The sequence below is a fragment of the Podarcis gaigeae genome, assembly GCF_964106915.1.
Source record: "Podarcis gaigeae genome assembly, chromosome: 15".
Taxonomy (NCBI): Eukaryota; Metazoa; Chordata; class Lepidosauria; order Squamata; family Lacertidae; genus Podarcis; species Podarcis gaigeae.
In genome coordinates this window covers 21,239,238-21,252,122 of record NC_139692.1, presented here as the reverse complement: position 1 = coordinate 21,252,122, position 12,885 = coordinate 21,239,238, and the positions used below count along the sequence as shown (strand labels likewise).

The following is a 12,885-nucleotide window of genomic DNA, read 5'->3' as shown; positions in this document are numbered from 1 at the left end:
GCCACACACACACACCCCACATGAAGGAAGCAGGCTTAGGGAACCCCCCAAGGGTTGCAGATATCCTGGCTGAGACCAGTTGTAGTCCAAAACATCTGGTTGGCACCAGATTGTGGGAAGCTACTGTACACTCACTCCTATGCTTCTGCCTGGTTGGAAAATATTCTGTAATGTTTTGTTGACTCCCAGCTTTTAAAACACGTTACGTATCCTGTCTGTTAATGTTACTTTCTTCTTTTCTTCAAGAGGAGAGTAGCAGAGCTCAGCCTGGCCTCAAAGCCACACCTGGATGCTTCTCTCCTCTAATGTTAGATTCATATGGAGAAGAGAGTTATTGTTAAGTGATGAGCAGTAGGCACTCTGTACATGCTCAATGACACTTCTTTTCCTGTGGTGAGCTCTGGCAGAAAATAAGCTCTAGTGCCTGTTCAAGGTAAAAAAAAAAACCAAAATGATGGGCAGAGTGGGAATGGAACCACAAACCCACTTCTTCTTGGATTGTGTACAGCATTTCTGTCTCAACCTTTAGCCAAAAGGGGTGTCGGAGCAGCTTACCAAAATCAGTTATAATATGGTCCTGACCTTAAGTTCACAATCTGAAAAGATGTGACGCAAGAGGAAAATGGGAATAGGAGGGAGGAGGCAAAAACCAAGCTCAGGCACAAGTTCTTAAAAGTGACAGCCCGCGTCAGTGAAAGTCCTGGCTGTTTCGCGTTTGATGAAATGGGTTTCCTTGCCTTTCATCCCGCCATTGCTTTTATGAGGGTGAAGGTGCTTCCTTGGAAATATAGAGAACATTTATTTACACCCCACCTTGCAGGCATGGCCAAACTTGACCCTCCAGCTGTTTTGGGATTACAATTCCCATCATCCCTGACCGCTGGTCCTGTTAGCTAAGGATAATGGTAGTTGTAGTCCCAAAACAGCTGGAGGGCCAAGTTTGGCCATACCTGCAAGCGGCTCAAGACGGCGCACCTGCTTCTCCCTGCTCCTCATTCTCCCCGCACAACCACCCTGCGAGGTAGGCCAGGCTAAGAGGCAACGTCGACTGGCCCAAGCTCACCCAGTGGGCTGAGTGGGGGATTTGAACCCGGATCCCCCGGTCTCACCCCCACCCCACCCCCCACTCTGACCCCTTCTCCGCCGCCCTGCCGGCTCCTGACCCTTCCTCCTCTCTCCTATCCCGCCTTCCTCTCCCCTCTGCCCCATCCCAGAGATGCCCGTCCCTGGGAGCGCCTCTGCCTCCGACGCGCTTACCCGCTTTGCCTGTAGCTCTTGGCTCCGCTCTGCATCTCTCCGGTTTCCATCGGAGTTGGGGAGGAGGGAGAGAGGGGAGGGAGAGAGGAGGGTGGGGAGGGGGAAAAGAAGGCCGGCCGGCGGAGCTGGCTTGCGGCCTTCTTCGCCAGAGTAAGCGGTCCTCTTTCTTCCCCAAGCAGTCCGGAGCGCCAGCTTGCCAGCCCAGCCCCAGAGCGCCGCCGCCGCCGCGTGAGTATAGCAGATCCACGCGGGCTGGTGGGCAAGGGAGGCTGGGCAACGGGTTCCCAACTTGGCTGCTTGGAGCTGCCGTTTCTCCCGACTTTGCTGACACCACCTTGCTTTTGTTTTGGGAGCGACGCGATCCCTTTAGAAGATCACCCGGGAGTGATCTTCTAAAGGAAATGCCTAGCGGGAGAAGATTAGCTTTCTTTGGGATTGATTTTAATCCGAGCCACCCAAAAGCCTTGCCCAAAAAAATGCACTGGAAGAAAGAGCTGCTTTCTTGGGGAAATTGAAATAAAATTGGCCAAAGTTTGTGGCTTTTAAAAAAGAATAGCCTGACCTGGACACCACTAAGGGGCGGGGGGGGGGGTCTGGATTCCAATTTTGAGTTAGTCTGGTTTTTAATTTGAGTATTCATTCTGATTTGTTCCACAATGGTGAGCCTAATTTGCTTGTGGGGTGTTTATACATCTTCCCATGAATTAGCCGTTCATCCCACACTTTTCCATGCATTTTCCCATCACTTTCTCAGCCACCCAAAGTCTGGATTGGTTGTTTTTTTAAAAGTGGATTTGTTGCTCCAGGGGAAGAGAGTGCTGTATTCTATTTAAATTGCGCAAACCTAGATTTCCTGGGGTGCTCTTGAAGCCTTCCTGCAAAATAACATACAGGATACGCCCAGAGGAGCATCTGGTGAACATTACAGAATTTGAACTCGGGTCTCCTGGTCCTAACCAAACACTATCTGCTAGGCCACTCTGACTCTTGGGAAGGTGTGGGAATGAGGGGCTTTGATTGCTGCAAGTGCCCCACAGGTTGGAAAGAAAGTCAACCGTTCTGGACTGATATTCACTATTATATCTCACGCACATTATATGCAAAAGTTATTGCTATTTGCAATCCACAGGTAGGAGACTAATACTAAAAGTCAGTAGTGAAACTTGGTTTTTGCTGAATGCTTAAAATGGCCTTGTGCCCTTTATTCTCAGTAATCATTGCAACAGTCCTGCTAAGTTGGCCTGTTTTATTAACCCCATTTTGCAATCTGTTGTAGATCAGGCAGACCAGTAGAGATCCTAGAGCCGTGAAGATAGAACTATATGCCAATGGCTCCTTTTTATGCCTATATTAGTACAGTGGCATGCCACTCCAATCTGAGCTATGCGAGATTCCAGGGACACCAGGAATTACCCAGGGTTTGTTTCCTCAGAATGAGGAACAGCAGCGACATTTATCTTTTTGATATATTTACACATATATACCACCTGAGCCTGGGTGTGTGGGGTGTTAGGGGCAGGGTAGTACCTTTGCTGGGGGGTACCCCACCCTGCACTCAGCTCTCACCTGTGGTTCCTAGAAGCTGTGAGCATGCGACATTAGCCACACCCTGGGAATGGCTTTGGCTGGCTAGCTAAACCACGGGAGGGTACCTGATGGGTCTCAAACCCTCTGTGAGTTAGGGACTTCCCCTGCATGCAAAGACAGGCTCTGGCAGATTGAGCAGACAAGACCAGTAGTCTCTTGACCAATGGTCAAGAAAGTGGTTTCTCCACATGCTTTAGGGGGAAGGGGCAGATGGGGCTCGTCAACCCAGGAACATAGCACATCCAGCAGATGGAAAACTCTGGTCCTCCACTGCCTTGCTGGATATATGTGGAAGAAGAACCCTACCCAAATCCGGAGACCCTAAGACAGTTGGATGCTGTCTTGTGCATCTCTTTCTGGCAACTCCTGCAGCCAAGCTGATGCCAAACGTCTTGCTCTGCTTTCCTGTGGACCCCACCAACGATGCCAAGTGTCTTGTTGTCTGGGCAGTTCAGGACCTCTGCACACACTGCCCAGGCTTGCACCCCAAGGAGGACATTTCAGTGCCAATAATGCAGCAGTTTGACTTCACCTACACACCCTGGCTAGTCATAGCAGAGCTTAAGAAATACAGGGACTAGGCTCCCCAAAGAATATCCTTCTTTTTTCTCTTCTTTGGTGATCACTCGTAGCCGAGTAAGATTGTCTTCCATGAACATGGTCTTAACAGTGAGTCAGTAAGTGACTGTGGAGGCCAATTCTGGATGTCCTTCCACACTGGGGACATACCGTATTTTTCGCTCTATAGGACGCACCAGACCACAAGACGCACAAAGTTTTTGGAGGAGGAAAACAAGAAAAAAAATATTCTGAATCTCAGAAGCCAGAACAGCAAGAGGGATTGCTGCACAGTGAAAGCAGCAATCCCTCTTTCTGTTCTGGCTTCTGGGATAGCTGCGCAGCCTGCATTCACTCCATAAGACGCACAAACATTTCCCCTTACTTTTTAGGAGGGGAAAAGTGAGTCTTATAGAGTAGGTTTCTGGATGGGAGTTGGTCATGGTGAGGGTTTGCCAAACGTGCCTTCCTCTTAGCATGTTTCTCCCTTTCATCCTGATTATGAGCGTGTTCAAAGTCCACAGCACCTTTGGTAAAGGCTGTTCTCCAATTGGAGCGTTCACAGGCCAGTGTTTCCCAATTGTCGGTGTTTATACTACATTTATACTACATTTTTAAAGATTTGCTTTGAGAGAGCCTTTAAACCTCTTTTGTTGACCACCAGCATTACGCTTTCAATTTTTAAGTTCAGGATATAGTAGTTGCTTTGGAAGACAATATTCAATATGACCAGTCTTCAGCCAGTTTATGTTGAAGAATCGTTGCTTCGGCACTCACCCCACTACACCCCCAATCCTCACCAGGCTCAGGCAATGCTGAAAGAATGTAAAGCGTTGAGATTTTGGATGGGTTCGCTGCATTCCACTCCTGTTAGCTATGGCTAAATCCCAAAGCTGAAACTTATAGGAGCTCTTAAGACAACCTGGACTCTTGTAAAAAGTGGCAAAAGATGACAGGGGCAGGAGGGAGAGGGGAAGAAAAGAGAAAGGAAAGGAGAAATAGATGAGCAAATTGTCAGACCAGGCTGGCTGGCAGGCAGAAGGAGGGCAAAACCAGGACAAAAGTTCACAGGCTGATTCTGTGGTTTGAAGGCTGCATTGCGTGCCCGGCTAGCTCCTGGCATCAGTCGTGCCTCTAGAGGACTAGCCTCTTGAGAGGCTCTGGCTTCTTTCCTCTGATTCCATGGGAGGCGAGAGGAGCGTGACATCCCAGGCGGTTGCTTAAGAGCCAGTTGACATTTCCTCCTCTCTCTGTCTCTCTTCCCGCTGCCCCCATCGCTCACCACAAAATACACAAAATGCAGCTCAGGAAAGCCAGAGAATTCTGAGCCATCTGAAGCTCCCAACTGTTCCAAGGGAATCATATGCATTAATGGATTTAGGTTGCACAATTGCTAGTCTTACAGTTGGATTAGGGTGTGGAGGCTCCTTGGGAGATCAACCATGGGGGTGGGTGTCTAAGAGGCAATACTCTGCTCTGGTTTTGCTGGAGTTCTTCTAACTTTTGACGAAATGGTTCCTGCGATTAATTTCTGCGGGAAGAGGTGGAACCTTTATAAAAACCAGTTGGACCTGGAATCTTAGCTGCAGGTCTGTGGGATGAGGGCGGTGAGATAAAGGCACTCTGCACATGCTCAGTGGCACCATCTTTCAGATTAAACCAGCCGGAATGTTGTGTGGATTTAACAAAGAAGAAGCATGTACACCACCTTGTGTTTCTTGGTGGTGGGATAGCAATATAATAAATACTCTGACTGACTGAAACTCTGGAAATCTAATGCACCAGGGAACAACATAAAATCATAGGGAACTGCCTTAGACTGAGTCACACCCTTGATCCATCAAGCTCTGTACTATCTACACAGATTGGCTGTGGTTCTCCAGGGTTTCCCTACCTTGGGAATGCAAGGATTGAACCCCACAGACTTTCTGCATGCAGAGCAGGTGCTCTCCCACTGAGCTAGAGCCCTTTGCCTGCTCAATCTAGTCCAGGCCAAGCATTCTAGCTTAGTTCTTTCCAGTTGCACTTCTTCCTATTTGCAGTGATTTTTTTGTTTTAGCTGTGTGGGAGAACATAAAAAGAGCCGAGCTACTGGGTCTGACCAAAGGTCCATCTACATAGCCCAGCATCCTCACAGAGACTAATCAGAAGCCAGTGGGAAGCCCACAAGCAGGACCCGAGGGGAACAGCACTCTCCCCCCCCCCCTTGTGATTCCCAGGAACTGCTATTCAGAGGCTACTGGATACCAAACCAGTCATACTGCAGACAGTACGTAGGCATCACAATTAGTAGCTACTGGTAGTCTTGAATTTGTCTTTCAAAGCCATCCACTTGGCAACTATCACTGCCTCTTCTGGAGAGGGGAAAAAATCAATAGTTTAACTATGTTAGCTGGCAAACTACAGAAGGCTGGGGAAAGCAGAGATGGTCTCAGCTGATAGGCAGGTTTAATGGGGTAAAGCAGTCCTTAAGGCATCCCAGGGCCAGATTTAATAGACCTACAGGTGAAACTCGAAAAATTAGAATATTGTGGAAAAGTTCGTTTATTTCAGTAATTCAACTTAAACGGTGAAACTAATATATGAGATAGACTCATGACATGCAAAGCGAGATATGTCAAGCCTTTATTTGTTATAATTGTGATGATCATGGCGTACAGCTGATGAAAACCCCAAATTAACAATCTCAGAAAATTAGAATATTAAATGAAATCAGCAAAACAAGGACTGCAAATAGAGCAATATTGGACCTCTGAGAAGTAGAAGCATGCATATGTACTCAGTACTTGGTTTGGGCCCCTTTTGCATCAATTACTGCCTCAGTGTGGCGTGGCATGGATGCTATCAGCCTGTGGCACTGCTGAGGTGTTATGGAAGACCAGGATGCTTCAAAAGGAGCCTTCAGCTCTTTTGCATTGCTCAGTCTCATGTCTCTCATCTTTCTCTTGGCAATGCCCCATAGATTCTGTATGGGGTTCAGGTCAGGCAAGTTTGCTGGCCAATCAAGCACAGTAATCCCATGGGCACTGAACCATGGGTACTTTTGGCAGTGTGGGCAGGTGCCAAAGTCCTGCTGGAAAATGAGGTCAGCATCCCCATATAGCTCGTCTACGGAAGGAAGCATGCAGTGCTCCAAAATCTCCTGGTAGACGGCTGCATTGATTGACCCTGGACTTAATGAAGCACAGTGGACCAACACCAGCTGATGACATGGCTCCCCAAATCAAGACAGACTGTGGAAACTTCACACTGGACTTCAAGCATCTGGCATTGTGTGCCTCCACCAATCTTCCTCCCAACTCTGGGTCCTTGGTTTACAAATGAGATGCAAAAGCTGCTCTCATCAGAAAAGAGATCTGCATGCTTCTACTTCTCAGAGGTGCTCTATTTGCAGTCCTTGTTTTGCTGATTTCATTTAATATTCTAAATATTCACAATTATAACAAATAAAGGCTTGCCATATCTCGCTTTGCATGTCATGAGTCTATCTCATATATTAGTTTCACCTTTTAAGTTGAATTACTGAAATAAATGAACTTTTCCACAATATTCTAATTTTTCGAGTTTCACCTGTAGTTACCTAGGGCGAGTAGGAATTTCATGCAGGTGACCATTCAAGGAAGGTTTACTAAACTTGGTCCTTTGGAGGCATAAACACATTGGATTAGGTAAGATATAAAAAAGATAAATTTGTGGACCTATTTGCAAAAAAACACTTCTCCGAGACCCTTTGGAGGAATCTGACAAACTCCTCTCTCTGTAGCCCCCCAGAAATGGAGCACACCGTCTACCTCTTCCTCTTCCTGCTTACATTGACCACAGACTCTGTCCAGATTGAGGACAATAAGATCCCCAGCCTTTGCGCTGGGCACCCTGGAATTCCAGGCACCCCCGGGATCCATGGTAACCAAGGCCTGCCAGGCAGAGATGGGCGTGACGGGCGTGACGGAGCGGCAGGGATGCCGGGAGAAAAGGGCGAAGTTGGTCCACCAGGTAAGGGCACCTCTGCCTTAGGAGGATCTCAAAGGCCTTCTTGGTGCCTGAAGGAAAATGTTTGGCCTTTAGATGAAGATGAGGCAGGTTGGGGGGGCTGTGAGAGCACTATTATTCCCAGGTCCATTTCTATCATGCTAAGCAAACTAATTCTGCAGAAGCCCTGAAGTGGGTAATTCCAGCATTATTGTCTCACAGTGTATTGGGGGAAGGAGTCCACTCTGTTGAGTTATCAACTCTATAGAGCAGGGCCAGCCTGTCTGGTGACCCATTTTTGTCTGTGTGGACAGCCAGCTGGCTTTCAGAGCTATGCAAGCCCCAGCCATCAGCAGCTGGGCACAGCTAAAATGGCCTCACAAGACAAATGGGGAGGCCGGGCAGAAGTAATAAGGCCTGTGGACTGAAAGTTCCTCACCCCTCTGAGGGAAATGAGGTCATTTAAATTAAGACCCAAACTTGTAACTACTGTAGTCGCCACAAGCAAGACAAGGGGATAGCTGGTGTTTTGCTTTCTACTGAGTTCTCTCTTTTCTGTCAATTAATTGTTATTGCTTTTCAAAAAAAATCAACAAATTAACATCAAATTAATTCAAATTTAATACAAATTGGAAAGTTGACTTCCCACCCCGCTATCTTGATGTTTCTCTTCCCTTCCTTACTCGCTGCTCAATGTTACATAATTTCCTAATTCCATTTCAAGAGAAGAGTAAGATAAAAAAGAAGAAAAAGTTAGCAAAAGATGCAAGCGAAGAACTTCCGATTTCCCATCTGCCAGTAACAGAAAATGTATGTGTGCATATGTGCATATATATATATATATACACACACACATACAGTGGTACCTCTGTTTTTGAATGTCTCTGTTGCTGAACATTTAAGTTTTCAAACGCTGTAAACCCAGAAGTAAATGCTTCGGTTTTCAAACGCGCCTGGGAAGTCAAACCAGAAATGTGGCTTCCATATTTAGTTTTCCGTATTGAGTTTTCCATATTGAGTTTTCCGTTTTGAGGCTTCCATACTGACTTTTCAGTTTTCAAACATTTCAGAACATGAACGGTCTTCTGGAATGGATTATGTTCGAAAACTGAGCTACCACTGTATGTAAAATCACCCTCAGTCCATGCAAAAAATAATAATATTTAAAACCTTCAGTCCATGCAAACATCCATCTTCTCCACTTTATATTAAGCAATTTCTTTAAAGTCAGGGTGCCTCAGAATCATTTGTTCCTTTTCCCTACGAAAAGTCCAAGACAGGTTCCATAATTATTAATAAATGTTAGCCATCTGTTTCTTTTAATTTCACCTCTACTAATTCCTGCCACCATTACTCCATATTGCAGAGTGTTAAATTCTTCCACTCATATCCGCATTAAAGCCTCTCTGTGGCGAAAACACATCAGATCCATCTTCCATTCTCAAACATATCCTAACACTGTCCTTGGTTGTTGTTGTTTTCATTCCATAAAGGAGCAGTGGGCCCCACAGGGGAAAGAGGCAGCCCTGGCCTCAATGGGTTTCCCGGAGAGAAAGGGGCGCCTGGGGAGTGCGCAGTGGCCCCCCGCTCAGCCTTCAGCGCCAAACGCTCCGAGTCTCGCAGCCCTCCCTTGGCCGACCAGCCGATCGTCTTCGACGTGGTTCTGGTCAACGAGCAAGGACATTACGACGGCAACACAGGGAAGTTCCTCTGCGAGATTCCGGGACTGTACTACTTTGCCGTCCATGCCACCGTCTACCGCATGAGCCTCCAGTTCGACATTATGAAGAATGGCAAGTCAGTGGCCTCCTTCTTCCAGTTCTACGGCAACTGGCCCAAGCCCACATCGCTGTCCGGTGGCACCCTGGTGCGGCTGGAGCCGGAGGATGAAGTCTGGGTGCAGGTAGGGGTAGGGGACTACCTTGGCTTCTACTCCAGCATCAAGACAGATAGCACTTTCACAGGATTCCTGGTCTACTCCTACTGGCAAAACTCTCCCGTCTTTGCCTGAGAGACAACTCATCCCTCTCCACCACGCGATTTGCGGAGGACTCCCTTTCTTGGCTCTGCCACAGCTGTCGTCCGTGGGGATACCTGTGGCCCTTCTTAACCCGAGGGGTGCGGCGCCCTTTTAGCTAATGCCTGTAAAAGGGTTGTAGGTTCTTCCCAGAAGGTGTCTGACAAACCCTCAGCCCAGGGTCAGGATAGCTGTGCAGCAGAGAAGTTAAGTGACCTTTGTAGCACACTAGCAAACAGTGTACTCCTTGCGGAGTAGATTTACTTTCTATATCTATACACATACATACTTAGGGCTGTGCCCTGCTTGCTTCGCTTGCCAGCCCCACCTACCCCTTTGGTAACCACCCTGCCCCACATCAGATGTCAAATGACAACATGACTTTTAGAAGACATCTGAAGGCAGCCCCGTAGAGGGAAGTTTTTAATGTCTGATGTTTTGTTGTGTTTTTATATTTTGCTGGAAGCTGCCCAGAATGGCTGGGGAAACCCAGTCAGAAGGGTGGCATGTTAATACAGTGGTAACTCGAGTTAAGAACTTAATTCGTTCCAGAGGTCTGTTCTTAACCTGAAACTGTTCTTAACCTGAAGCACCACTTTAGCTAATGGGGCTTCCTGCTGCCGCCATGCTGCTGGAGCACGATTTCTGTTCTCATCCTGAAGCAAAGTTCATTACCTTAGGTAATATTTCTGGGTTAGCGGAGTCTGTAACCTGAAGCATATGTAACCCGAGGTACTACTGTAATAAAATTATTATTGTTGTTGTTATTATTATCTGACCAACCACCCTACCTTTACACCCCCTTGTCCTCCCCTCACAGCTCGCCTGAGCCTCCACACCCTTTTAAAGGAGGAGGGAGGCACAGTTGACTGAACGGCTCTATGAAGCGCCTCTCTTTCCTCTGTCAAAGCTCACAGCAGGCATGTTTGACGGAGGTCAGCCAGGAGCCATTCAAGAGCTTGCCTGGGCTACCCTGTCATTTCTCGTGCTGCAGCTGACGTGGCCATCTGTCGGCGGTCCTGTGAACTGCAAAGCATGACATTCAGTCCTTTTGTTTGTTTATAGGGAGACAGGCCACCCTTCCCTGCAGTTCCTCAGAAGCAGTCCAACTGGTAGGGGCTGGTGTATTTCTGCAGCTCCTCCTCTCTCTGTCAAAGGGGAAGGAGGGTCCAGAGCAAGATCACTAGGATCAAACCCCTATTAAACCATGAAATCAATCTTAACTCGTATATGGCATTTAGGGCGGGTGGTATCTGGTTTTCAAAATCGCAGCTAAACCTCATAATATACCAGCGGAGCTGGCAGAGTTAACAGGGGCTGCAGGAATCAAGAGAAGCATTGGCTGGCTTCATGATTTCCCCCACATTGTGATTTTTGCATAGCACACACACACACACACATTCCCGATATATTCCCAGGTCAAAAATGATGAAACCAATATCGCAATGTGGACTTCAAACCGGTTTTGAATGATATATTGATATCACCTAGCCCTAATGGCAATGCAGAGAGAAATTAGAGCAATCGCACAAATGAAAAATGCCACAGAAATTATTTAAGGATTATTTAAAAAACAACAGTACAGTGGTCCCTCTGGTTAAGAGCGCTTCAGGTTATGAACACTTCAGGTTACAAGCTCAGTTAACCCGGAAGTAGCTGCTCCTGGTTGCGAACTTTGCCCCAGGATGTGAATGGAAAGCACGCGGCAGAGGCACGCGCACAGCAAGACGCCCCATTAGTGAAAGCACGCCTCAGGATAAGAACGGTTTCAGCTTAAGAACAGACCTCCGGAACGAATTACGGTAAGTTTGTAACCAGAGGTACCACTGTAACAGTGTTGAATGGGTCATTTCCCACGTTATCTTCTTAATAGGGTAGCACATGCACAGAAGCCTTCCTGCCCTCTCTTGCTATGGCAGCCTGTAGTGGCTGTTAGAGGGCTCCAACAGCCACTACAGGCAGCCACAGAACCAGAGTCTTCTTGTGCAACATTCCCAGCAATGAAAGGGGCCCATCACTGCTCACTCATTTATTTTTAACCTAAGAAGGACTGGAAATCAAGGCTGTGGCTGTGTTGTTTTCCATCTGGTAGGAAAAGAGCCTAGGGTAAGATAAAGGCTGCAAGCTGACTGCTCTGCTCACAGCCCAACTGCAGAGAATATATATCAGAAAGGGTGCACAAATTCTCATTCATGGACCAAGCAGCACTAAAAAGTATAGCGTAGATGTTATAGACATGAGTTATAGACTAGTTATAGTTATAGACATGAGTTATCCACTAGGGGGCTCCCTGAGCCCAAAGTTTAAAAAGTTTGCTGGCCAAGTTAATTAACCCTAGAATGGATTTTGTTTGTAAGATTGTTTCACGTATGACATTTCTTTTTTCCTACATGGAAATTTGAGTCTGTTAGTCTATTATTCCTGTATGCAAAGGATGTGTGTATGTATATATTCACTCTTTTGTTCTTAGTCTTCCAAAGTGTTTTAAATATAATGAAAAGATTTGGGTACGGTTCTATATCCGTATGGCGGGGTGAGTATCAGTGTTTGGAGAGATCTTTTTTACTGGTAGAAAGCATTTTGGAGGGAGGTGTTGCAATGTTTTTCCCGACTCCTGCTCCTCAACATTTTACAGCAGCCCAATAAAGAGAAAATAAGTGGGTGACATCCCCCCCCCCGCATTAAACAGAGTTAAAGAGAGCAAAACTTCATCCGTTTCAATTCTTGTATACTAGAAATTAAAGAACCTATTGATTCATTCCCTGTCTTTGAACTGATGAATTCATCAATTTAACCTCTAAGCCAGATTTCATATAGTTATTCCTTCAACGTGGACCTATCTTTGGATGTTGGAGGCTGTATAAGTGATTTTAAAAGGTACCATAAGGATATAGTCAGGTATTTTAAACAATTTCCACTGTTGTGCTATAGCGATCCTGGCAGCATCCGTGTCAAAAGTTCATTTTGGTGAAATGTCTTCATAGCGCCTGTCCACGTATTTAGTAGGAATAACTGGGTAGTTATTTGAATATGTGTTTTAATAATCTTTTAAATCTCCTAATAAATTTCAATCCAGAGTGACGCAACCTGTGGGCATTCCCACCACAGATGGGGGAAAGTTCATTTATTCCCTCAACCTGCCTGATGAATGGTTTATTGGAATTTGGCATAGTTGAATGGGGATGTGATACTGCCATTGATGAATATACTAACTCAATGCAAATAGGCCAGTGCTCAACAGGACCCAATATCCTGATGACCAACTTCCTGTAATGCTTCCTCTGAATCTGCGCTGGGGAAACTGCAGCCAATGGTGTATGTGCAGCCCTCAGCCTAATTTCAAGAGGTGCAGCCTATTGCAGAAGCCCTTGAGGGACTTGCTGCGTAGCTCGAGACTCTTAATCCCAGGGTTGTGGGTTCAAGTCCCACGCTGGGTGAAAGATTCCTGCATTGCGGGGGGTTGTGCTAGATGACCCTCATGGCCCCCTCCAACTCTG

The 12,885-nt window shown here is 46.6% G+C and overlaps 1 protein-coding gene across 2 annotated transcripts; it reads left to right on the top strand.

Moving 5' to 3' along the window:
* The first annotated feature begins 1,274 nt into the window (after positions 1-1,274).
* Positions 1,275-12,474, top strand: C1QTNF5 (C1q and TNF related 5). Of its 2 annotated transcripts, none has more exons than XM_083714148.1 (3): positions 1,275-1,480; positions 7,166-7,395; positions 8,865-12,474. In XM_083714148.1, exons 2-3 carry the CDS (start codon positions 7,176-7,178, stop codon positions 9,380-9,382), a joined length of 738 nt encoding a protein of 245 aa, XP_083570274.1. In that variant the 5' UTR covers positions 1,275-1,480; positions 7,166-7,175; the 3' UTR covers positions 9,383-12,474. The 2 variants fall into 2 exon arrangements, with proteins under 2 accessions (XP_083570274.1, XP_083570273.1); XM_083714147.1 differs by having other exon boundaries at positions 1,369-1,489; positions 7,174-7,395.
* The last annotated feature ends 411 nt before the right edge of the window (positions 12,475-12,885 follow it).